A 26,004-nucleotide genomic window follows, 5' to 3' on the forward strand; every position below is an offset into this window, starting at 1 on the left:
CACAAGCAGTTTGTGCTTGGCTAACAAATGGAAAAAGCTTTCTATAAAGCATTTGAGCTAAACTGGACAATGGGGTACTCAATATATTAGCTAAAACCTCAGATTCTTTATCCAAACAAACATAATGTTCTATTTTCAGTTGTCTGACTGTAAGTATATTCATACTCAAAACCACCTTTAATTGATTGGTATTAACTTTATGATGGAACAAAAATGACATGAATCATACCCACAGCAATCACTCCCGCCAAAAAAGCGATGCTTTGTAGGACTTTCGTAAAACGAGTGGTTTTACTGTCTACCATCTTCTGTAAATTTAAAATTGAAATCTTCAAGATGGGTTAAATTTTCAATACTGATACTCATTTAAAAAGGTGTTTTTAATTTACAAAAGACAAAATGGGTCTATATTTGTAAACATTTATTCTCTTGAACTGAAAAAGGCTTGCATCAGCACACATTGTACAGCCTTGCAAATTACACAGAAATTGAAAAAAAGTTCCTTGTTCATAAGTGCAATGAATCTTTGATGTCCAGTGATCCGCTGCAAACAATGAAAACAAATTTTAAACCACTTAAGTTTCCAGCACTCATCAAATGCATTTCCTTAGGTGACAAAAAAATCCACAAAGAGGGGAATGCAAATAAGTGGCATTTAGTTATCAGAGGGACACTTAAAAAAAAAAAGTGGAAGTATTTTCTTGCCTAAAATGATTCCTATTCCCCTTTGAATCTAAGTGGTTTGATTAAGAAGTGTTAAGAACATAATTTACTTCACACTTAATGTTCATACTACCTAAATGAATAAGGAAAGGACCCTGTGAGGGAGCTCTGCATTTTCTGAAAATTGTTTCTGTGTTTAGAGATACAGGGGAAGGGTAATCTTCTATTTGTGGGCTCTCCTTAGGTACCCTCCAGCCCCCCAAAAAGATAGTACATGGTTCTGACTTGGTTATTCCACTCCTGCATTCTTTGCCCCCCCAAATTCTATGTTGGTTCACATTGTGCTGGCTGCAAAAAAGAAATACAGGTTGCAACTGGTTGTAATCATTTTGAAGAATAATTTGCTGTACAATAGAGCTTTGGATCTGATACAAGAATTCAGAAATATAAAACAAAATAACTATAAAAGTTAGGAGGCATTTGAACAGCATTTCCTCAGAAAAAGCTGCTAACTCTGTATCATTCCGATGTGGATTCCTATAGTCATTTGGGGTGAAATGTGTAATTTTCCCCCTTTGCTGGATCACTGGCCTGTCTTCAAAAGCTATAACGCCATGACCACACGTCCTAGGAGTCTCTATCATGTTAACAGAAGCTCCAAATACCAAGCCAATTAAAGATGGGTGAGGACAGGGGAATCATAAAGGCCAAGGGTCCAAGGTGGCTCTGTTACTGAGAACTTGCCCTTTCCAGAATGTGAAAGTCATAGTGCTTCTTGCTCGTTCTCAGCTTAAACTTGTTAACCGAGTTAATTTGTTTCTTCAATGCATTCTGTGCAGCTGAAATGGAGGGGAATGTGGCTAAGACTGTATATGTGGAGGCCAAGTCACTGGGTTTAGAGCGTTCAGGGCTGACAGTGTTGTCCCCGCTGCCACAGCAGAGGGGGTGACGACGCAGCTGGGGCTGGGATTGAGGGTCCCGGAGCCACCGGATCTTGGCACCAATTTTAAAGAGTTCCCCAAAAAGCTTCTCAGCTTCCATGCGAGTTATTCCATCTGGCAGTTCGGTAATTTCCAAGACCTTCCCAACAACTAGAATGGAAAAGGTGTAGAATTAATAATCCCTGTTACCAAGATGGTGGGCAAAAAGTACTGAAGACCCAAATACGACATAAAAAATGAATGGGATTTTTGTGAAACCATTCTAACCCACAAAACTATAATTATGGCCATCTTTTAAATCATTTCTACCTACCCCTAAGGCAGGGGGTGTAGAGCTAATGGTACTAAATTACCCGTTTCACTCTTGACTGACAGTTGTACATAGAAAACACAGCATTGTATAGTGGATTCTCTAAGTTAGGTGTGTGATCTTGGGCTGTTTCCTGAATTTCCTGTTCCCATTGTAAAACAAACGTAAGAGCACTTGCTGTAACTACCCAAGGCTGTTGAGTGCATACCTGAATGCCCAACTGCCAAATAAAAGCAGTTATTTGTTCATCAGACTATTTCTGCATGGGTGTAAGGACTACTTCCTTTCTCCAAAAATAGAGAGGCAAAGAGTGTCATTCTACCTGTTCCTTTCACACATAACTTTTTCCTTTGGTCCTTCATCCTTCCTAAATCCACCTGACCTTACTGTACTCTCAAATCTGAAATGAGACAATTAAAAGAATCTATTTTAAAAGCCCTACATTACAGATGGCATAATTTCTTGTAAGGTTGTGCAAGACTTCATGAAGCGGAAAGCTCATTTATGTTTAAAGACTGTTGAACCGGTTAACAGTTTGTAGAACCACATCCAATTGCCTCTCAGGGACATACCTGCTTCTCCCGCACCAAGGTCAGTGGATGCAGCTTTTTTAGCTTGTTTCCTTCCTCGGTTTCCATGCCTGTTGCCAGATTGACCCTGAAACCCCACAAACAGATTGAAAATGTGACTGTAATGTTTAGACACTTAACACCTAAACATACTCAGTCTGGGTTTTGTACTTCAGCAGAAAAAATCCAATCCCAGGCTCCTGTGGCAATGGCATTTCTGTCCCTCACTATGACCAGTTCTACTTGTCTTTCTTAAGCAAGGGTGCCCTGATGCCCCAGCCACCCTCTGCCCCCTTTTGGAGAGCGCTAGTGCATGACTGCTCAGGCAAACAGCACACCACCTTCTCCTTTGTCTGTTCTCAGTGGGGCCCAATGCAGCCAGATGACACTGATAAATCAGCTGGCTGAGGCACACAGGTCTCCCTTGTGCAGTGTCAACGAGTGGGCCCAGGGCCCCCTACACTCTCTGCAACCCAAGTATGATGTTCTGCCAACAAAGCCTAAGTCGTCAGACAGCTAGCTTTCACACCTGTTGGGTTGGAATGTGTCCGTGCAGAACAGCAGGAGGGTTGTACTGCAAAGGCTGGCCAAGTAATGGATATCTGGCATCTCCTGAAAGTCAGTAAGAAAACATTTTTACATTGTTCTCTGCTCATTTATCAAAGTACTTTCCAAAGTTTTCTTTTCTCTTTCTTTCCAAAGTTTTCTAAATTGTCCAAAATAGTTAAGATGCCTAGGGGAAACACATTTGGTAGAATAAGAAAAAGTAGGTACTGACATATTTTTAAAAAGGATTAAAAGTGGCGCCTGGGTGGCTCAGTTGTTGGGCGTCTGCCTTCGGCTTGGGTCATGATCCTGGTGTCCTGGGATCAAGCCCTGCATCGGGCTCCCTGCTCTGCGGGAAGCCTGCTTCTCCCTCTCCCTCTGCCCCTGCTTGTGTTCCCTCTCTCGCTGTGTTTCTCTCTCTGTCAAATAAATAAATAAAATCTTTAAAAAAAAAAAAAGGATTAAAAGTTTCCATTTTCCCTTTAAAGAGCTGGGGTAAATTTATGAGAGGAATAAAGACTAATAACAGTGGCTATGAAGGAAGGTAAGTGGTGGGAACTGGGTGGAAAGGGGGTAGGATGGAGAGAAACTTCCCTAATTTACCTGAACATTCGATATGAAATCCTCCAAAATAACTGTAATACCCATTCCACCCTCTTGAGATGCTAAAACCCACATTTTCTATGATGATTAAAAATCGATATAACTTACATTTCAGGAGAAGGAAAAAACCCTGGAAAAACATTAAGCTATCTCCCCAAAGTTACTGCTTTTTTAAAAAAAGTATTTAAAAATTTTTTTTCAGTAATCTCTACACCCAATGTGGGGCTCAAACCCACAACCCCGACATCAGGAGTTGCATGTTCTGACTGAGCCAGCCAGGTCCCCCTCTGCAAAGTCACTATTAATTACTAAAAATATATGCATGTATACATTTGTAGACACTCATTACAAACATTTTTTTAAGGTTCATTTATTTTGGGGAGCCTGGGTGGCTCAGTTGGTTAAACATCTGACTTTTTTTTCTTTTAAGATTATTTGACAAGAGAGAGAGACAGCGAGAGAGGGAACACAAGCAGGGGGAGTGGGAAAGGGGGAGGCAGGCTTCCCGCTGAGCAGGGAGCCCGATGCGGGGCTCGATCCCAGTACCCTGGGATCATGACCTGAGCTGAACACAGACGGTTAACGACTGAGCCACCCAGGTGCCCCTAAACATCTGACTCTTGATTTCAGCTCACGTCATGATCTCAGGGTTGTGAGATCAAGCCCGGCATTAGGCTCCACACGCATGCTTAAGATTCTCTCTCTCTCAAGGGTGCCTGGGTGGCTCAGTTGGTTAAGCGACTGCCTTCAGCTCAGGTCATGATCCTGGAGTCCTGGGATCGAGTCCCACATTGGGCTCTCTGCTCAGCAGGGAGTCCGCTTCTCCCTCTGACCCTCTTCCCTCTTGTGCTCTCTATCTCTCATTCTCTCTCTCTCAAATAAATAAATAAAATCTTTAAAAAAAAAAAAAGATTCTCTCTCTCAAGAGAGGAAAAAATAAAACAAGACAAAACTAGAGAGGGAGACAAACCATAAGAGAATCTTAATCATAGGAAACAAACTGAGGGTTGCTGGAGGGGAGGGGGGCGGTGGGATAGGGTAACTGGGTGATGGACATTAAGGAGGGCACATGATGTGATGAGCACTGCATATTATATAAGACTGATGAATCACAGGCCTGTACCTCTGAAACCAATAATACATTATATGTTAATTAATTAAATTTAAATAAAAAAAGTTAAAAAAAAAGATAATGACATTGGGGGAAAAAATTCTCTCTCCCTCTCCCTCTGTCACTCCCCACCACTTCTGTCTCCCTCTCAAAAAAAAAAAAGAAAAAAAATTCATTTATTTATTTTTTTTAATAATCTCTACACCCATTGTGGGGCTTGGACTCATGACCCTGAGGTCAAGAGTTAAGCTCTTTCAACTAAGCCAGCCAAGTGCTGATTACAAAGATTTTTATAGTCTTAACCAGTAGTATATTTACACTTTAGGTCTTAGGTCTGCTCTTAAACACTCTTTAAAGGGATTAATAAATGCTGATGGCAAAAACCTTGTCCTGGAGAATAATATTTTCATTTGTTAATATTCTCATTTTAGGGACGCCTGGGTGGCTCGATTGCTTAAGTTTTGGACTCTTGATTTGGGATCAGGTCATGATCTCAGGGTCCAGGGACTGAGCCCTACATCGGGCTCCATGCTCAGCAGGGAGTCTGCTTGAGGATTCTCTCTCCCTGCCCTCCCTCCCCCGCTCACACATGTGTACTCTCTAAAATAAATCAATCTTAAAAAAAATTTCTCATTTTATTTTTAACCACAAGTTCCCCAATTCAGTACATTCTGTATTTGGAGGGGGATTATGCATAGGTGCTAGAAAAGCACTTCAGGGAATTATATGTCCCTTCTCCTGAAAGCTTCCTAACAGAGAAAAAGCAAGGTACAGACTTCTCTCTACTGCCATGGAGCTCTTTTCAGATGAACAGTGTGAAGGTGCTAGGGCAGCTCCCTGGTAGGTCACACCTGTGACACACTTGCTCCTTCCCAAGCACTATTTGAAGGGCAGATATGCCACGGTGGCTTAACGTTGAGATCAGAGAAGCATGAAGATGCATAAAGAACAGTTTCAAGAAAGTCAGTTAAGTTTACATCATGGAGCAGTATTCTTTTGAAATATGGAGATGAGCTGTAGACAGCAGTAATCAAAGACCCCTCCTTATAAGCCATGCTATGTGCTCCTCTTGGGGCATTCATACTAGACCATGCATCCCAATATTACTATATTGCCATATACTGTTTAAATTTAAGGTATGTGGCTTTGTAGAAAATTTGGAAACAGAATTACAAAGGAGAAAATACAAACCTGTTTGGTAATTCTATCACTTCTAACATTTTGGTATGTATCTTTTCAGTCTTTGTTCTACATATGTGTGCTTGCACATATGTACATGTGTGCATTTTATAAGTCTTTTTTTTTTAAGCTTTTATTTATTTATTTGAGAGAGAGAGCATGAGTGGGGTGGGGGAGGGACAGAGGGACCTGAGCCGAAGGCAGATGCTTAACCAACTGAGCCACCCAGGCACCCCTATAAGTCTTTAAAAAATTGAGATATAATTTACGCAAAATAAAATGCATATCTTTAGTGTTGGGTTTGATGAATTCTAACAACTGTAAAAGTCCATGTAATCACAACCCAAAAAAGACAACATTTCCATCCCCTGAGAAGTTCCCTCAAGCACCTTAACAGTCAATTCCATATCCCATTCACATCACTACCTGATTTCTAACATCATAGCTTAGTTTGCCTATAACTGGATTTCAATTAATTAGAATCATATAGTAGGTCTTCTTTTTGTGTCTGACTTGTTTTTTGCTTAACCTGACTCTGGGAGATTCATTGATGTCACTGCAGTCAGTTTGCTTTGTTCATTCAAATTGTTGAGCAGTATTCCATTTTAAGGATATATTACAATTTGTTTATCTAATAGTCTTCGTTTGGTGGACAGTAGGTCGTGTCCAGTTTGGGCAATTATAATAAAATAAGGTTGTTACATATGCTGTGGTACAAGCCTGCAGAGACATGTTTTCATATTTCTTGGGTAAATACCTAGGAGTGGAACTGCTGCATTGCAAGGTAAGTAATTAACTTTGTAAGAAACTCAAATCTTTTTCTAAAGTGGTTTTAGAATTTTACACCTCTACACCAACGTGCAAGAATTTTAGTTGCTCTGTAACTTCACCTACATTCAGTTGTGTTAATCTTTTTGATTATAGCCATTCTAGTGGGGGTGAAGTGATATTTCATTTGGATTATAATATTCCTTTCCCTAACGAATAATGAATGATGTTGAGCACCTGTTCAAAGGCTTGCTGGACATTTGTATATCTTCTTTTTTGAAATGCCCACGTAACTTTTATTTTTAATTAAATAATCTCTATGCCCGATGTGGGCTCAAACTCATGATCCCAAGATCAAGTCAAGAGTCACATGCTCTACAGACTGAGCCAGCCAAGTGCTGCCTTTTTAAATTGAAGTATAGTTGACACACAACATCACATTAGTTTCAGGTGCACAACACAGTGACTCCACAACTCATATGTTATGCTACGCTCACCACGAGTGCAGCTACCACCGGTCACCATTATAATACAACCGAGTACATTCCCCTATGCTGCACTCCCCATCCCTGGGACTTATTCATTCCATAACTCGAAGTTTATATCTCCTCTTTATGTGACTTTTTTTTTTTTTTTAAATCACTCACTGTACTATGAATATTTCTTCTAAAGAGTCTTTAAAAATGATTTGTGGATAACTGCGTAGTATTCCTTATATAGAGACACCAAATCTAATCCTTACTGATGGACATATCATTGTGTGCATTATCCTTAGGATAAATTCCAGAAAATATAATTAATGTTTTCCATACTATTGTAGAATCATCCATTTGCTGTTCCTCCAACTAGACTGAGGGTCAGTGAGGGTGAGGACTTCACCTTATTCATCTTTGTATGTCATGGGCACAGTGAGGACTCAATAACTGCTGAATATACTTTTGAATAACCTCTTGATATATACTACTCTGATATAAAAATTAGAAATAAAAACTATTTATAGCATTGCCTATTACTACTATAGAGAAATGGAGTCTAAGGATAGTAAGTTATGGTCATTTTAACTCTATCATATAAGTAATTATTAAATTGAAGTAGTTACTAAGATAGTAATTATTAACTAGTGTGAAACATTAAGGTTAGGAGAGTATATGGTAATAAACACATATGCCTGGGTGGAGGTGAAAATGCAGTCCTGTGGAGAACTGAAAACAGTACCAAGGGAAATCACAAAGTGATTGGGAAGGGATGTCTTTTATCTTCAATTTTTAATTTTTTTAAAAAATTTAATTTCAGTGTAGTTAACATACAGTGTTGTAAGAGATTCAGGTGTACAATACCGTGATTCGAAAGTTCCACTCACCACCCAGGGGAGGGGATGCCCTGCACTCCTCTGAGGCTGTGACTAGTTTTGTGCACTTACCTTGCCCTGGAACAAAAGGTCTAGAAAACTGAGGTATGATGGAAAGGGGTGGTCCAGGGGGACGGACAGTTTTGAGGGTGGTCAGCTGAGCTGGTGCTGGCGACTGAGCTGGTGAAATAATGGGACTACTGAGTTGAGGGCTGTGCTGTAATCACATCAAAAAAGCAGGTTAGCATTTTAGTCATGCTCTTTGCAAATTAACTGTTGGAGCAATTTCTTATTTTTTTTTCTGATTACAAATATGTATTTGTTAAAAAAATTAAAACACAGAAATTTATAATTTTCAACTTCCGAAGATAAACACTGGAACAGATTGTTTCTATGCATTTGCATCCATATGTCTATGTTTTACAAAAACGGAAGTAGACTATACATCCTATTTTTGAATCTTGCTTTTGTACCTGGACAGTAATAGTGTAGATACTTTTCCATGACAAAAAAATATACATTTATCTCATTCTTTTTGTCATGTTAACTGTTTAACATTTCGTTTTTAAACAATTCATACCTAAAGAACAATTACCAAAAATAGTACAAAGAATTCTCAGATTTCCCAAATGTTATTTTCTTATATTTTTTATCTCTCTCTTCATATTTTTAAATCTTTATCTCTCCCTTGTATATACTGTTATTTTTTTCCAAACTATTTGAGAATGAATTGCTTACAATACCCTCATCCCAAAATAACTTAGTGTCTTTTTCCTAAAAACAAGGACATTCTCCTATATAATTAACCAGAGTAGGATCATCAAAATCTATATAAAAGTGATTCTACTCTGTATGTAGTGGAGTGTTTAAGAACACTTGAAATAAAGATGTTTCTAAGAAAAGTCCTTGGAAAAAAGAGAATTATCAAAATCAGGCAACTAACAATACAGCAATATTATGTAATCTATAGAGTTTATTCAAATTTCACCAATTGTCCCACTAACATACTTTATAACAAAAAAAAGAAAGAAAAAAAAAAAAAGAAAAAAAAGTCTCCCTTTTTAGTCCAGAATCAAATGGTACATTAAGTTGTCACGTCTCTTTCATTTTTTTTTTTTTTTTAAGTAGCTTGGGGCTTGAACTCACAACCCTGAGATCAAGACCTGAGCTGAAATCAAGAGTTGGGATGCTTAACCGACTGAACCACCCAGGTCCTCCTTTTTCTTTTAAACTGGGAACAAAGACTTAGTCTTTTTTCTCTCTCATGACTTTGACGTTTTTGAAGATCAGTTATTTTGTAGAATGTCCATCAATTTGGGTTTGCCTGCTGCTTCCTTCATGCCCAAATTCACAGTGTACATTTGCATAAGGAGCACTAGAGAAGGGACAGTGTGTCCTTCTCAATGCATGAGATGGAACTTGAGGTCCACGTGTCAACATAGTCCTCGTGATATTTACTTCCATCACTTGGTTAAGGTGGTGTCTGCCAGGTTTCTTTGTTGTGAAGTTACTATTTTTTCTTTTCTCGTTATAAGTGTCTTAGGGGGAGATCACATTTTCTGTAAACAGAGAATTTTACTTCTTCCTTTCCAATCTGGATGCCTTTTATTTCTTTTTCTTGACTAATTGCTCTAGGTAGGGCTGCCAGTACAATGTTGGCTGATAGGTACCTTTTAAAATCTACTGAGATTTAACTTGTGGCCTAACATATAGACAGTCTATCCAAGAATACGTCCCATGTACACAGGAAGAGTATGAATGTTGCTGTTGTCAGGGAGAGTGTTCTCTACACCTCTATTGGATCTAGTTGGTTTGTTGTGTTTAAGCTCTCCATTTCCTTACTTACTTCTTGCCTGGTTGTGGTATCCCTTATTGAGAGTAGGGCATTAAAGTTTCCAACTATTATGTGACGGTCTGTTATCAGGTAAGTTAATTATTAGGTTCATATAATCAGGTTTATAAATATTTTATCTTCTTGCTGTATTGAACTTCTGTATCTTGAAAATTTTTTGGATCTAGAGACTTACTTTGTTTAATATTAGCAATAATAACCGCTATTCTCTTTTGGTTACTATTTTCATGAAATATCTTTTTGCATCCTTTCATTTTCAATTGATTTGTGTTTCTGGACTTAAGGTGAGTCTCGTAGACAGCATATAGTTAGATCGGGTGTTTTTATCCACTCTGCCAATCTCTGTCTTTATAGTTAAAATAACTACTGATAAAGAGGGACTTACCTTTGTCATTTTGCTTTGTTTTCTATATGCCTTCCAGCTTCCTCCCCACCCTTCATTTCTTGCATTACTGTCTTCTTTTGTGTTTACTCCATTTTTTGTAGTAAAACATTTAAATTCCTTACTCATTTCCTTCTGTATATATTCCCTAGGTTTTTTTTGGGGGGGTGTGGTTTACCTTGGGTATTACACCTAACATCCTAAAGTCACAACACTCTAATTTGAATTTATACCAGTCTAACTTCAATAATATACAAAAACTCTGCTCTGTTCACGTTTATTCATTCTCTTTTCTGTCTGTTCCTCAGACTTGATCATTTCCACTGTCTTGTCTTCAAGTTCTCTGACTCTCTCTTCAGCCTGCTCATATCCGCCACTGACTTCCTTCACTGAACTTTTCATTTCAGTTATATTTTCAGCTCCAGAATTCCTTTTTGGCTTCTTTTTAGGTTTTCTATCTCTTTATTGATATTTCAATTTTGTTCATATATTGTTTTCTTGTCTTTTTCCATATCTTTCTGTAGTTCTTCGAGCAACCTGAAGACAGGTGTTTTAAGGTCTTTGTCTAGGAGATGTGTCATCACGTCTTTTTCAGGGACAATCTTATACTGACTTTTTTTCTTCCCTTGCATGGGCCATACTGTCCTGTTTCTTTGCATGCCTTGTGACTCTTTGTTGAAAATTGGACATTTGGATCTAATAATGTGGTAACTGGAAATCAGATTCTCCCCCCTTCCCAGGGTTTGTTGTGCTTTGTTGTTGTTATGGTTTTTGGTTATTGACTGTTGCAGCCTGTCTCTGTGCCAAAGATCGGCCTGAGGTATAACCCTGAGGTCTTCTCAGGGTTTGGCCTGTGTCTTTCCCTGGAATGTGCCCTATATATTCAGTTGCTTCTGAATGTCCTAGGCTTACTGTGTGGCTCCCAAAATGGACTCAAAGAGAACAATGAAGGGAGGGTTTTGTCCGTTTAAGTCCCCTAGAAGTGTCAGGGGGAGAGATGTGCAACAATGTGGGGAGGTGCACCGACAGTGATTACTGCCCCTTTGTCTACACCTCTGTGATCAGAAGTAGAGACCCATGATGAGAACACAAATCCTTTGTATTTGGAGGACAGGGTCCTTTTTGCCCACCCTGACTCCTGTAAGCTGCTCTAGTAACAACGTGCACAGTTGCCTGTCTGGGGGCGGAGGTAAGGAAAGGTAGCTGCTACTGGGCTAAAAGCCGAATTTGACTGAATTTAATTATAATTTATCACCCAAGCTTTTCCTGGCAGATGCAAGCCTTAAATAGATTCTAGAGCTCCAAAACTGTTATATCAGACAGATTCTACCAGTGCAATTATTTCTAGGTGGAGAGAGAGAGACTCCTGATGCTTCTACTCTGCCATTTTCCTAGAATCCTCTCTCCTCCAGTGATGATTCTTGCCTGGTGGTTTGCAGGTGATGATTTTCTAATTTTATCATTCTATTTTTTATAGTTCACATTTTACTGTAAAGAAGAGCTTCACTTTTCCCCCATTCATTCATTTATATCAGTACAGACTCATGGGTTCTATTTTATTTTATGGGTGATCATTCATTTCTTATTTTATTCCTAAAGTATTCAAGCCTGGTCCTGTGTTCCTTGACACATCTCCATCATCCTTTAAGTACTTCATTACCTTCTGGCACAGCAACATGTTCCAGAATCATCTTGTACTTTTCCCTGAATGAACCCTGGCAATAGTCATTTCACTAAGGAGCCCTCGTTGCTTTTAGTTTGGAGAATGGTATTTAGAAACTACCATTTGGGTAGTAGGTGTATCCCATTCTTTTTAATATATACACTTAAGATATTTTCCTAAATGATATAGCAATTTATTTAATCGGTTATGCACTGTTGAATATCAAGATATTTTTAGTCTTTCAAGGTTACAACAGGTAAGAAAGAAATATTCGTGCACACGTATTCTTATATGCTTGTTCCAGAGTTTTTACTGGATAAAGTTCTAGAAGTAAATTTGTGGATCAAAGGCTATGTACCTTCTACATTTTTTTTTTTTAATTTGAGTACAGTTAACAGTTACATTAGTTTCAGGTATACAACACAGTGACTCAACTTCTCTATATATTATGCTATACTCACCACAAGTATAGCTACCATCTGACACCACACAATGCTATTACAATTATCACTGACTATATTCCTTATGATGAATGTCTCATCCCCATGACTTGTGCATTCCATATGAATGTATCGCCTGTATCTCCCACTCCCCTTCATCTATTATGTCCACCTCCCCATCCTCCCATCCCTCTGGCAACCATGTTTGTTCTATGTATTTATAGGTCTGACTCCGCTTTTTGTTTATTCGTTTTGTTTTTTAGATACCACATATGAGTGAAATCATATGGTATTTGTCTTTCTCAGACTGACTTAATTCACTTAGCATAATACCCTCTAGGTCCATCCATGTTGATGCAAATGGCAAGATCTTATCCTTTTTAATGGTTGAGTAATATTCCATTGTTTATATATACCACATTTTCCTTATCCATTTGTCTATCATTGTACGGTTAGGTTGCTTCCATATCTTGTGGCTACTGTAAACAATGCTGAAATAAACACAGGGCTGCTTAAATTTTCTTGAATTAGTGTTCCCATTTTCTTTGGATAAATACCCAGTAGAATTATTACATCATATGGTATTTCTATTTTTAACTTTTTGAGGAAAGTCCATACTGTTTTCCACAGTGGCTATATACCAGTTCGCATTCCCACCAACAGTGCATGAGGGCTCCTTTTCCTCTACATCCTTGTCAACACTTGCTATTTCTTGTCTCCTTGATTTTAGCCATTCTGACAGGTGTAAGGTGATATCTCATTGTGGTTTAGATTTGCATTTCCCTGATGAGTGATATTGAACATCTTTTCATGTATCTGTTGGCCATCTGTATGTCTTCCTTGGAAAAATGTTTATTGAAGTCCTTTGCCCAATTTTTAATTGGATTGTTAGTGGTTTTGGTGTTGAATTACTATGTGCCTTCTACATTTTCAAAAATGTCATTAAACTGCCTCCAAGAAGAATTCTATCAATTTGTAGTATCATCAAGAATGTACAAGAGAGTTTGTAACTGGACATCTCTGCCAACACTGCAAGTTTTAGTCTTCCTAAATTTCCCCAATATAGATAAAAATATTTTTATATTTTCATCTCATTAATGGCCATTTATTTTGTGAGCTAGCCTATAAATTGATCTTTGCCCTTCTTATTCTGATTTTGTCATGTGCACTGAAATATTTATTCAGTTTATCTTTAAAAAATATTTATTAATATTTTCTTTCAGGATGTTATTTTAGTTTTTTTTAAGTAATCTCTACACTCAATGTACATGAACATAATGAACTTCCATGGACCCATCACCCAGCTTTGACTGTGTTCTCCCCTGCTTTGTTCCCCCTAAAGAGTTTTAAGCAAATCTCAGATATCACAGCATTTCACATGCAAATATTTTAATATATAAATATTTTTTAATATTTTCATCTAATGGAACTATTTTTTTTTAAGTAGGCTCCACATCCAGTGTGGAGCCCAATGTGGGGCTTGAACTCATGACTCTGAGAACAAGACCTGAGCTGACATCAAGAGTCAGATGCCCAACCAAATGAGCCACCCAGGCGCCCCAGGAACTATTATTTTCTAAAAACAAAACAAAACAAAACATGATTCTCATACTAACAAAATTAGCGTATTTAAATATCCTATGATGAAAAATGTCTTTTGAGTGTTCAAAATCCAAGGAAGATCTGCATGTTGTATCTGATTATAACAGCTGAGTATCTTTTAATCTATGAAAGACTCACCCTTCATTTCAAAATGCTATTTTTTTTTTTTAAAGAAATGAGGCCAATTTGTCCAGGAAAATATTCCATGGTATAAGTTGTTTTTTTCCCCTTCCTATATTTTCTGTAAATTAATAGATAGATTTAGAGGCTTGGTTAGATTCAGGCTCCTTGTTTTTAATAAGACTACGTTATAAGTGATGCTGGGTACTTCCTTCTACACTATATTAGGAGGCAAGTAATATTTGGTTGACCCACTTTTTAGTGATCTTATAATTGAGCAGTTGCTTCATGTGTTGTCTGCCTAATCTATCCATTTTAAATTCCCCCATAAACCTTTTCCTAATGTTCCTGACATGTGCTAATGATTTTCTTTGATCCATTATTTTAGTGAAATTCCAAAAAGTCCACCATTGATTTTATATTTATTAACTGTATTTCTTCTACAATAAAGAGTGTTCTCACATCAACCTTCTGGTTACACTAATAGTTCATATGGAAAATGTAGGAAGATGACTTAATTTTTTTTTAAATCAAATTTTAGATCTAGTACATCTGATTTTTTTAAATTAAAAAATTTTGAATATGCAAAAGTTGAAAAATAATATTTATATATTGAAAGAAATAGTGTGGATATAGAGAATGTTCAAACTTCTTTACTAATCTGAGAGGATTTCAAATTCAAAGTCAAGCCTTATAAGGTCCATCACATGTGTCTAAAATGTAGAAAGTTATAAATTATAATAAACAAAAGAAGCATCTTACCTGAACAATATTGTCTACATTGCTAAATTCCACACACTTCTGCCCTCTCTGGTGATCACAGTAATATTTGTTTTGTTTCCATTGTGGGGGTGAGTGGGCACGAGATTGTGGATTGTTTGGTACATTGAGCTGCATCATCACCATTCCTCCAGCAGGGGGCGGAGGTGGCACAGCTGGAAATCAGAGTTGGGACACTGCAATCAGTATACTTTACCAACTAGCTGGTATCTTTAAAACACTAAGAAAATGGCAATAATTTTACACTTCTGAACAAAACTTTACTATCATATATGCGAGCCAGATTTAAGCCCTAGAGCTCCATGCTACAAGCGTGTGTGTTTAAAAAGGCATTAAAATGGGACTCTGTAGGCCTAAACATCTTATTCTAAAAGTAACAGTTCCACAGTTACTCAGGGAAGTCCAATTACCTACTACCGAACCTAGTAGACAGTAGCATAATTGAGACATTATCTATAAAAGTGATTAATTTAAAAAATAAATTAATTTTAAAACTGGCATTAGATACACAGAGAAGAAAAAGTTTGGGATGTGGGAATCAGAAAGCACAATTTTAGTACTCTGAAATGTTCTAGGACTCTGGGAAAATCACTTAACCTTTTTTATTACGAGTTCTCATCTGAAAACAGCAGCAAAGACTTCCTTGACTAACTTTATTTATTTATTTTAAAGACTTTATTTATTTATTTGACAGAGAGAGACACAGTGAGAGAGGGAACACAAGCAGGGGGAGTGGGAGAGGGAGAAGCAGGCTTCCCGCTGAGCAGGGAGCCTGATGCGGGGCTCGATCCCAGGACCCTGGGATCATGACCTGAGCCGAAGGCAGATGCTTAACGACTGAGCCACCCAGGCGCCCCTCTTTGGCTAACTTTAAAAAGTTGTACTGATCACATGCATGCATAAACACTTGTTAAGTGTATAACAGAGATAAGTAGTCTATTATATCTGTCTCCTTATCTGATTTATTTCTCTTGTGTATTAGACTGCAGCACTACTAGTATTAGGCATGTATGTTTCCTGCCACCCACCCCTTCAGCGTAAGGTGAGGTAGGATTCTTATGCCTCAAGGGCCTTAGTTTGCACTGTAGTAACCAAAATGGTAGTTTCCAGTTCCCTAGAAGTAGAGCCAGGCTGACCAGAGAGGCAAACCATAGAGGGCTGACTGCTTAGGGACACCTCAAAGTTCTCCTCAACGACAGCAGCCATGCTGGATGCACACTATTAGCCATTTATTTCATAATCATTTACTATTTCTCAGAGATTTACATATGTCAAGAAATCATTATAATAAAATATGGCATCATGATAAAGGATTAAGACACTACAGAAGCCAAAAAAAGAAGCAACAAACTCTATTTTAAATACTAGGGAAGCCTTTGTAGAAGAGGTGATTTTTGAGTCAAACCATAAGCACAAGCAGGATTTTGGCAAATAATGGTGGACGGGCATTTCAGGGAGAGGGAGGAACAGGTACAAAAGTGTCTTTGGCATGAAAAAGCATGGTACTTTCTCAAAACACAGTTCTGTTGGACCTGAACATGTAAATATAAATAGGAGGCTTACTTGCTAGGGAGTTTAGACAGAATCCATGCACATTCCTGATTCAGAGGAAAGTATTTCTTGAACAGTGTGTGTGTGTGTGTGTGTGTGTGTGTGTGTGTGTGTGTGTGTGTTGGGGAGGTGGAAAGCTGGGTGTGGGGGAAACATGAAACCATGCAAATAAGATGTGCAAAGACTGACCAAGAATGGTGGCAGTGGGGAAGGAAAGAAGGCATGATATTTGAGGGAATGGTGGCATCACGAATGTGAAAGGAGAGAAAGAAGAGAGGTGATTACGACTTTGAAAACTTTTTGGTCCCTAGAGAGAGGGTGAGGTAAGGGATGCAGGAAGAGGAAGGAGTATTAAATCTGAAGTGCCTCTGGCACAACCAGGTAGGAATGCCCAGTAGGCAGTTGGCTATCTGCCTCTTCTTAGCCAAAAGAAGATTTGAGAGGCGCTGGCAAAAAACAGTTGTTGAAGGTTTGGAGGTGGATGCGTCCGCTAGGAAGAGCATGAAGAGTAAGGAGATGATCCCAGAGAACATCAATGTTTATGAGGCAGGGAAGGAAGGAGAGTCTGAGGACGAGAAACAGGATAGCAGTGTGGGAGTAATAACAGCAGAAAAGGAAGCAGCGGACGGGAACTGTTAGCTCTGAATTTGCAAGGCACCCTAAATATCTTGGCTATATCTCAGCACATAACAAGTTGAAAACTGCATTTGAGAAATGCCTAAGGAACTTAATTTCTCAAATGGACAAACCATTACCTATTTTCCAATTATATTCATACCTGCACACTGGTGGCTTTGAAGCTGCTGGGAATTGCCTGGTGAAGTAGTTCGAGGAAACTGTACTTGTTCTGATCCCGGATGTGGCAAGTAACCTACTGATGAGCTACGGCGGAAAAATCAAACACAAAAACACAGCACAGTGAGATGGAGAGGACTGTAAAGATTCTTTGAAAGAACAAACCTACAAATTTATTTAAATGAAATTATTTTTCAAATTGGTTAGGAGTAAAAATAAAATCTACCTCTATTCTCTAAGAGTTATGAACAATTACTTTTTGGACAAAAATCTATGTTATGACAGTAATACTGATTTTTTTTAAATCAGGAAACACCACTCCTAATTTCATTGCTCTTACTTCTTTACAACTTATTCTAAATATGACTTTTTTATTATTCAAATAATTATTTAAAAAAGAAGAAAAATAACTTTACAAAATGAAAAATTAACTTACTTGGATCTCACTAAGCTATATTTTAGAAAAGAGAATATGCAGTTTGACAACGAGACTCAGAGAAAAATGTTTTACTGCCTTTTAAAAAAAATTTTATTTATTTATTTGACAGAGAGAGAGAGAGAGAGAGCACACAAGCAGGGAGAGCAGCAGAGGGAGATGGAGAAGGAGACTCCCTGCTCAGCAGGGAGTCCAACTTGGGCCTTGATCCCAGGATCCTGAGATCATGACCTGAGCTGAAGGCAGATGCTCAGCCAACTGAGCCACCCAGGTGCCCCTGTTTTATTGCTTAAAATATGTACTAAGAATAAAGGAAATAGTAAAACATAATTCTGACATATTCTAACATAAATACTGACAAAATTAAAGGCTGCTAGTATAAAACTATTCAGTTTTTCCTGTATTTTTCTTTTTAAAAAGATTTTATTTATTTATTTGAGAGAGAGAGAGCAGTAGAGGGGAGAGGCAGAGGGAGAGGAAGACTCCCCGCCGAGCAGGGAGCCCCACATGGGACTCCATCCCAGGACCCCAGAATCATGACCTGAGCTGAAGGCAGATGCTTAACAGACTGAGTCACCCAGGTATCCCTTTTCTTTATTTTTCAAGTTAATCTTTGAGACTCAAACTAACATGGGATCTGTCACAATATGTCTTTTAAAGTTTTCTCTGTTTAGCAAATTCTTTGAGGAAAATATTTTTTTTTAAGATTTTATTTATTTATTTGAGAAAGAGAGAGACACAGCGAGAGAGGGAACACAAGCAGGGGGAGTGGGAGAGGGAGAAGCAGGCTTCCCGCAGAGAAGGGAGCCCGATGCGGGACTCAATCCCAGGACCCTGGGATCATGACCTGAGCCGAAGGCAGCCGCTTAACTGACTGAGCCAGCCAGGCGCCCTGAGGAAAATAGTTTCAAATTAGAGAGTGATACTATTCATTCTTTCTGAGAATTCGCAAGTAATCAGAATTTTTTTTTTTTTAAGTAATCTCTACACCCAATGTGGGGTTTGAACTCACAACTCCAACATCAAGAACTGCATGCTCCACTTACTGAGCCAGCCAGGCACCCCTCAAGTAATCAGAGTCTTAATTTATATATAAAACCCCATTAGTTACCAGTCTTTTTTCATCATTTAAAAAAACTTCCTTACATAGTATAATTTCTTAATCTAGCTTTAACAACTTTTTTTTTTTTTAAAGATTATTTATTTATTTGACAGAGAGAGACACAGCGAGAGCAGGAACACAAGCAGGGGGAGTGGAAGAGAGAGAAGCAGGCTTCCCGCGGAGCAGGGAGCCCGATGTGGGACTCGATCCCAGGATCCTAGGATCATGACCTGAGCCGAAGGCAGACGCTTAACGACTGAGCCACCCAGGCGCCCTAGCTTTAACAACTTTTTGCATTAAAAATACGTTAGATCCAACTACTGAATTATTATAAAGACTATAGGGAGATGTGTTCAACACCATGACACAATCAGTAAAATTCACACTATGGGACACTCAAGACAAATGTATAAAAACATAAGCAATATTTGTAGTGTAGTTGGAAATAAAAATGCTAACTAGATATTTGATATAACTAAGACGTTAACTATGACAATTTTTAACATGCGAAAGTAGTTCTGTGGGTTAAAAAAAAAAAAAACTTTCAGGGATTCCTAAACTGAAATACTCATGATTGAAATGCCATGATATCTGAATTTATTTACAATCTTATGGAAAGAGGGTGAAATAGAGCTTTAGAGGAAAACAGATGGGTCATTAGTTAATAACTGTAGAAGTTACGGGTACATGGGGGTTCAGTGCACTTTACATTTATGTGCACTGAAGAATTTCTGTAACAGAAAGTTAAAAATGTTTCTCTAAATCAGGCAGACAATTCTCCAATTACTAAAAATTCATAAAGTTTTATTGATTTTTAGTAGCAGTAACTCATTGTGGTTCAATAAAATAAGGAAAAAGAAAGAGATGTAAAGGGAAGATTTCACAAAAGGTGATTTGGGACCATATGACAAAATGTAAAAACAGTACTTCCTGAAATTGATATTAGTTATGATTGGGATGCATTATGAGTCTTAGCTAAGCTGTGGAAATAACACAGCTCAAGACATGGTTTGTAAACATGCTGCTACCAGGAGAACAGAAAGTTTCACTATAGGGTGGAAGGATTTTTAGGTTCTGTTTTCTAATTGGGATACATGCCCCCTTGGGCCATACAGGACCCCTCACCCTGATCTTGTTCACTAAGCACCTTCTAATGGCTTATCCAAGTTCTGAGGCACATGAGTGACAGGAAGCCACCCAAAATAGGAGTAAGAATATTCAGGTCACTGAGATGAATGATATATCCCAAACTACTAAACTACAAATTGCCATTCACTTTACCATTTTACTGGGTTTTAGTTTTATATAGTTAGTATAAATTGGTTTTCTAGTCCTAGATTATCCCTTAGGTAAATGAATTATAAAACTGAGTTCCAAGACTAACTGATCTCCTCCAAAAGACATGAAGATACTTCAAGGGATATAGACTGGGCAATGAATATCTCTCTTAAATTTCTTAAATGGTCTATTTTCAATTACCATCTATTTTGTCTTTTACAAAGGCAGAACTAGAGTAGGTTAGAAAAAAAAAGAAAAGCAAAAGAGTCAGCTTAACACTCTCACTTTAAAAATACAAATATTTAAATAATATATCAAAAAGGAAAAACCGTTTTGTAGTAATTTCAAAAATTTCTCCTTTAGAGACAGGGTATAAACAGAAAGGGTACTTTTAATTTTTTATTTTTATTTTATTTTAAAGATTTTTATTTATTTGACAGAGAGAGAGAGAGAGAGAGAGAGCGCACAAGCAGAGGGAGAGGGAGTAGCAGATTCTTTGCCGAGCAGGGAGCCCGACGTGGGACTCGATCCAGGACGCTGGGATCATGACCTGAGCCGAAGGCAAATGCTCAACCAACTGAGCCACCTAGACGTCCCAGAAAGGGGACTTTAAAGCAAAACACCAGGCCTAGTTCTTGAAGAAGTTCAGACCCTACCATTGAACAGGAAAATAAAACATCAATCCCATGAATCCATTTGGTTCCAAGCTTCCTGAAAACCATGTATGTAAATTAAAACTAGTAATATCAACTTTCAAAGGTATTAGAGTTCATTGCAACAAAAATTCGCCTTGCCACTTACACCAATTGTTTTGCTATATTTTTTAGGAGCTGTCCCTTCCCATTCTATGGTACAGCCAGGTCATATTGCTGCAAAATTGCCTCTATGGGATCAGCAGAGATTGATAAATGATGAAAGGTTTCTTCTTCTGGGTTTTCTATAATGTTCATCTTATTCCTACAATGTTCCACGATAATTCATAGGTAAAAATTCCTCTTTCCTCTAGTCATTTGTTTTTGCATTCTTACTGTATTTTGGAATCAAAGCCATAATGGGAGAAATGATAAACACATTATGTATTTTTAAAATCAGAAACCTACTGTAGTCTACCAAAGTATGAAGAATTTTTAAGTGTCCTATAACCATTTATGAATGCTTAAAACGGTCCTTTTAAGGCGTATGCCTGATGCCTCTTTGATTAGATCATGGTAATCTATTTGATACACTATGAGTGGAAATTAATTCTTATTAAGATAGACTCATTGGATATTCTTGCAAATTCAAGTGATATTACATTGCTCTCTATTTTAATGGCTTTGACATTTAATACTTGATACAGTGGAAAGCACCATGGATTTGGGTGTCAGAGGGCAGCATGGGTTTGAGTTCAAACTCCATTTATTTGTAGTATGTCTTTGAACTTCAGCTCTCTCTTCAGTAAATGTGTGATTAATCTTTACCTTACCAAATATGAGGAAAGACTTGGCCAAATAATTCAAAATACAAATAGTCAAATGCAAAAACGTACATCTTCATTAATGATCAAAGAACCGAATTAAAATGAGATATGTCTTTATGAAACATGAAAACAACAAAAACAAGTCAGTACTTACAAGGATTGTAAATCAAAGGAAGATTTTGTCAAAATGCACTTAAGGACCTTAAAAACACATATTTTTTAACTTACTAATTTCCCTCTAAGGACTCTATGCCAAGAAAGAAATTCAGATTGCTCACTAACTGGTTCAATAAAGTGAAAAAGATGAATATGACCTGTATGTTGTTCTTTTATTTTGTTTTAAAGATTTATTGATTTGAGAGAGAGAGAGGGAGAGTGTGAGCAGGCAGAGGTACAAAGGGGGAGGGGGAAGGACAAGTAGACTCTGTTGTGAGCTTGGAGCCCAACGAGGGGCTCGATCCCATGACCCCAAGATCATGACCTGAGTCAAAATCAATTGTTGGACGGACACTCAACAGACTGAGCCACCCAGGCGCCCGACCTATATGTTCTCTTCCAAACTATATGAAAAGAAAAAAGACAGAGGAAAAATATGAATGTGACAATAACAGTCAACTTAGGGTTGTGGGAATATAGCTGATTCTTGACAATTTATATCATTTGGTATTTTCCAAAAAGGCATGCGTACATTATATAAGTATAAAAGATAAACGCTAAAAATATCCAATGAAAACTGCCTGGAAAGTTTCACGTTTAAATGTTGCTTTAGGGATTTAATTTCAGTGATTGATCTGAATCTCCTTCAGAACTCCTCAGGAATGTCAGAGTGAGGCCATCTGGATGGAGACAGTTAATACTGATCCTCTGCAACATAAACCTTCAATTCGTTTGAGGGTCAGCCGCTCAGCTGAGTTTGCTGTGTCTAGAAGAAAATATTAGTTTTTGGCCTTATAATCTTTTTGCAAGTCAAGGTGATTTCTAGCTTATATATTTTTGTGATGATGGTACTTACTTAGGACAATATAAATAAAACTCTCAACTAATTAGAATCTGACCAAACTACATGCTCAATTAAAAATAAATATCAAATAAAATTTTTACTGTACAATATTTTAGGTTTTCCCTTAAATGTGAATGGCCAATTTTCCTTAGCTTTCTGGTTAAATGTTCGTATTTATACAAATACTCATTTACAGCTTACCTATTCCCAAATGTAAGCTATTTCTAAAAACTCAATACACTAAAAAACAGAGAAAAGAAAATATTTAAAAGACAAATAAAACAAAGATGGGATAAGGCCACCTGAGATAAAATTGTTGCTTTCCTTGAGCACTGAATCTAGCTTTGTGTTTCTTGGTAGCTAAGACAAAACGGTGAACCCAGAGGGTAAAACTCTGCCGGGATGATAAAAGAAGGAAGCATTTAAGCCTCTGGCAGGTGCTGGATTACAGACATATCACAATTATATTCTATGATGAATTTAAAGCATGTAGTTAATTATAGAAGAATACAGTCTTTTGATATGAGACACAGTTCATATTGTACTATGAAACTGAGGGACTGGGGTGGAAAACTGGCCTTATGATAGGATTATTTCCCATTAAATAAACAGGTAGGCTGCAAAAGTACCTGCAGTAAGGGCTAACATTTTCCTTACAAATGAACTTTGAATTTTTCAATTACTGGTACGAGAGCCAAAAGTCCACTATAATATTTCACATAAAAATGCCTTTGGCTTGAGCACCGTAAGGGCAGCTATTATTAAACACAATCAACCATAAATACATCTCTGGTGCTCTTGGGAGAATGACTGATTTTGAGAAGAACCATATTCTGACCAACTCACTAGGATGAACTTGCTATCATTAAGCAGCTGCGTTACTGAACCTGCTGGCTACATCACTTTAGTAGCTCAGTGAAGTGGTAGAAAACATAGGCCAAACAGTAATTTTAGCTTTATTATAGTTGACCTTAAGTTGCTCTTTCTGGCAATAATTTAACTACTTATTAAATCTGCTCTTAGAGTGACACCATAATATTGTCATTGACACTGAGGATGATGGTTATACACCTATGGGGATAAGCTAAGGAACATGGATCCTGTTCCTCAAATAGCTTCATCAAATCTTTTAAATATAATTTCAAAAGATGGGATGCCAGAATAGTATAATTTCATATTTTTTAAATCAGTATTTCACCTATTAGAAACTGATTTCTGGCATGACAGCAATTCTGTTAAACTGCCCCCTAGTGGAACTGGTGAATCTATAAAAAAAGCAACCACTTAAAGCCTCTGGAAATGGTTCTAAGGATGACTAGTAAATAAGAAACATCTTAAGAACATCTACAAAAACTTGGCAAGAAAGGTTAGTCTAGTATTTGAACCAAGACTCCTCCCCCTGGTCCCCCCAGTTTAGTGAGAGATAGACTACTCCAGACAGCTGCAGCCAAGAACACGGAGCTCCTTCTCCTTGCAGCACCCAGATGGAGGGCTTTCTTCCAAGGAGGAGTGGTATGTCAGCTTTCTCATCTTGCCCTCAAATACCTGTGCTGAAGCTAAGTCCAGTGTGAGTGAGGCTGAGAGGTGGAAACTCCTATTCCCCCAACCTCCATTTGTGGAACTGAGGGTCTACTGTGGGTATGACATGTTGAGCAAGTACTGGGCCCTGGCATGATCACTCTTGCCCCAGCTCCTTAAGTGGTGATTCCATGTCAGGAGAGGTAAGCTGAGGACCCTAGGTTCTGGTTCCCTCACTCTCCACCAAATATTCAGCTCATAGGGGAGGTTAGGGTGTGATTCTGAAAGAAGCTTATGATTGTCCACATCTCCAGCTCCACAGCTCTCACTCAGATTTTTCTGAGGAGTAAACACTGTAAAACAGCACCTAATTTCCTCCCAAAAGAACTATCTTAATTGCAACAGAAAGGGAAGAAGTTCAAGCCTACATGTGCGGTCAAGAACGGCAGAGGTTATGGTAAAGACAACTGGGAGATTCAGGCTAAACTGTAGGCCTGCTAGTTTGCAGGAGAGCATCAGGTGAAAAAACAGCTGGAAGGAGTCCTCTTGAGATCAGAATAAAAATCAAACACTGACCCCAGAAACTTTATCTTCAAAGGAGCCAGATTTTGATAGGATTACTTTGTAGAGCAATTTATGCACCAGGGCATTGTTAAAAACAATAGAGCAACGAGCTGGCAGTTAGTAGAGTTTAACAGTTGGGTGTTCTAAGGGAGAGAGGAAGAGAGTCCTAAAAACACTGTCATCCTAGAATGACAGTGAGAATACCCAAAGCTTTCCCTCCTTGTGAAAGATCAGAGGCTGAACATTGGGGGTGGAAGAAAGTAAAAGAGACTTCATTAAAATGATCCAGTAAGTCACTAAACAAATAAAGTAAACAACAGGGGTGCCTAGATGGCTCAGTTGGTTAAAAGTCTGACTCTAGATCTCATCTCAGGGTTGTGAGCACAAGCCCTGCACTGGACTCTATGCTGGGCATGGAGCCTACTTTAGACTTAAAAAAAGATGAAAAAAATTAAACATCAAGTACCCAAAGTTGCTACAATATATCATCTAAAGTATCTAACTGAAAAAAAATACAGGGCATGCAAAGAAACTGGAAAGTATGACTTATACATTAGATAAAAGCAGGATACAGACAGTTTCTACAAAAAAGAACAGATTTTCACACATTCATCAGAAAAAGACCATAAAGTAATCATTAGAAGCAAGTTCACAGAACCAAAGGAAACCATGTTTAAGGAAGAGAAAATGGTGACAATATCACATTAACAAACAGAGAATATTAATAAAGACACAGAAATTATAAAAAAGAACCAAATGGAAATATGGCATTGAAAACCAGTTAAAATAAAAAATTCACCAGAAGGGCTCAAAAGTAGATGTGAACTGGCAAGAGAAAGAGTAAGTGAACAGATAGATCATGCAAGCTGAAGAACCAGGAGAAGAAAGAACAAAGAGAAAAAAGAGCCTCAAAGAAATGTGAGATATCATCAAGTACACCAACACATGTATAATGGGATTATCAGAGGAGAGAAAGAGAAAAAAAAAATCCAGAAATAATGGCTGGAAATATCCCAAATTTATTGAAAAACAATGACTTACTCATCAGGAACCTCAATGAACTCTAAACAGGATGAAGGCAAAAAGATCCAAAGAGACATCATAATAAAAAGGCTGAAAATCAAAGACAAATAACAAGGAAAAAAAATGACTAGCTACTTATAATGAAAACCCATTAAGATTAATAGGTGACTTTTCAGCAGATGGGAGGGTGTCCAGAAGGCAGTAGGATAACACATTCAGAGTGGTCAAAGAGAAAAAACTATCAACCAAGATTCCTATATCCAGCAAAGCTATTCTCTCAAAAATGAAGGCAAAATAAAAACTTTCCCTAGTAAATAAAAACTGAGAGAATTTGTTGCTGCCAGACACACCTTACAGTAAATACAAATTAGAATATACATAAATTGATAAAGAGTATCAGG

The 26,004-nt window shown here is 37.8% G+C and overlaps 1 protein-coding gene across 7 annotated transcripts in view; it reads right to left on the reverse strand.

Moving 5' to 3' along the window:
- Nucleotides 1–404: 404 nt before the first annotated feature.
- R3HDM1 (R3H domain containing 1) overlaps nt 405–26,004 on the reverse strand; it is a 131,849-nt gene continuing 106,249 nt past the window's right edge. For all 7 annotated transcript variants that reach the window (XM_025856837.2, XM_025856818.2, XM_025856795.2 and 4 more), the window contains 6 exons: nt 17,207–17,310; nt 14,860–15,032; nt 8,111–8,255; nt 3,013–3,095; nt 2,487–2,571; nt 405–1,754 (listed from right to left, as the gene is read on the reverse strand). In XM_025856837.2, coding sequence (XP_025712622.1) covers nt 1,393–1,754; nt 2,487–2,571; nt 3,013–3,095; nt 8,111–8,255; nt 14,860–15,032; nt 17,207–17,310 — 952 coding nt within the window. In that variant the 3' untranslated portion in view covers nt 405–1,392. The remainder of the gene's footprint in view (nt 1,755–2,486; nt 2,572–3,012; nt 3,096–8,110; nt 8,256–14,859; nt 15,033–17,206; nt 17,311–26,004) is intronic.

The sequence above is a fragment of the Callorhinus ursinus genome, unplaced genomic scaffold, assembly GCF_003265705.2.
Source record: "Callorhinus ursinus isolate GAN/ISIS: 27379988/994484 unplaced genomic scaffold, GSC_fseal_2.0 scaffold2, whole genome shotgun sequence".
Classification (NCBI taxonomy): Eukaryota; Metazoa; Chordata; class Mammalia; order Carnivora; family Otariidae; genus Callorhinus; species Callorhinus ursinus.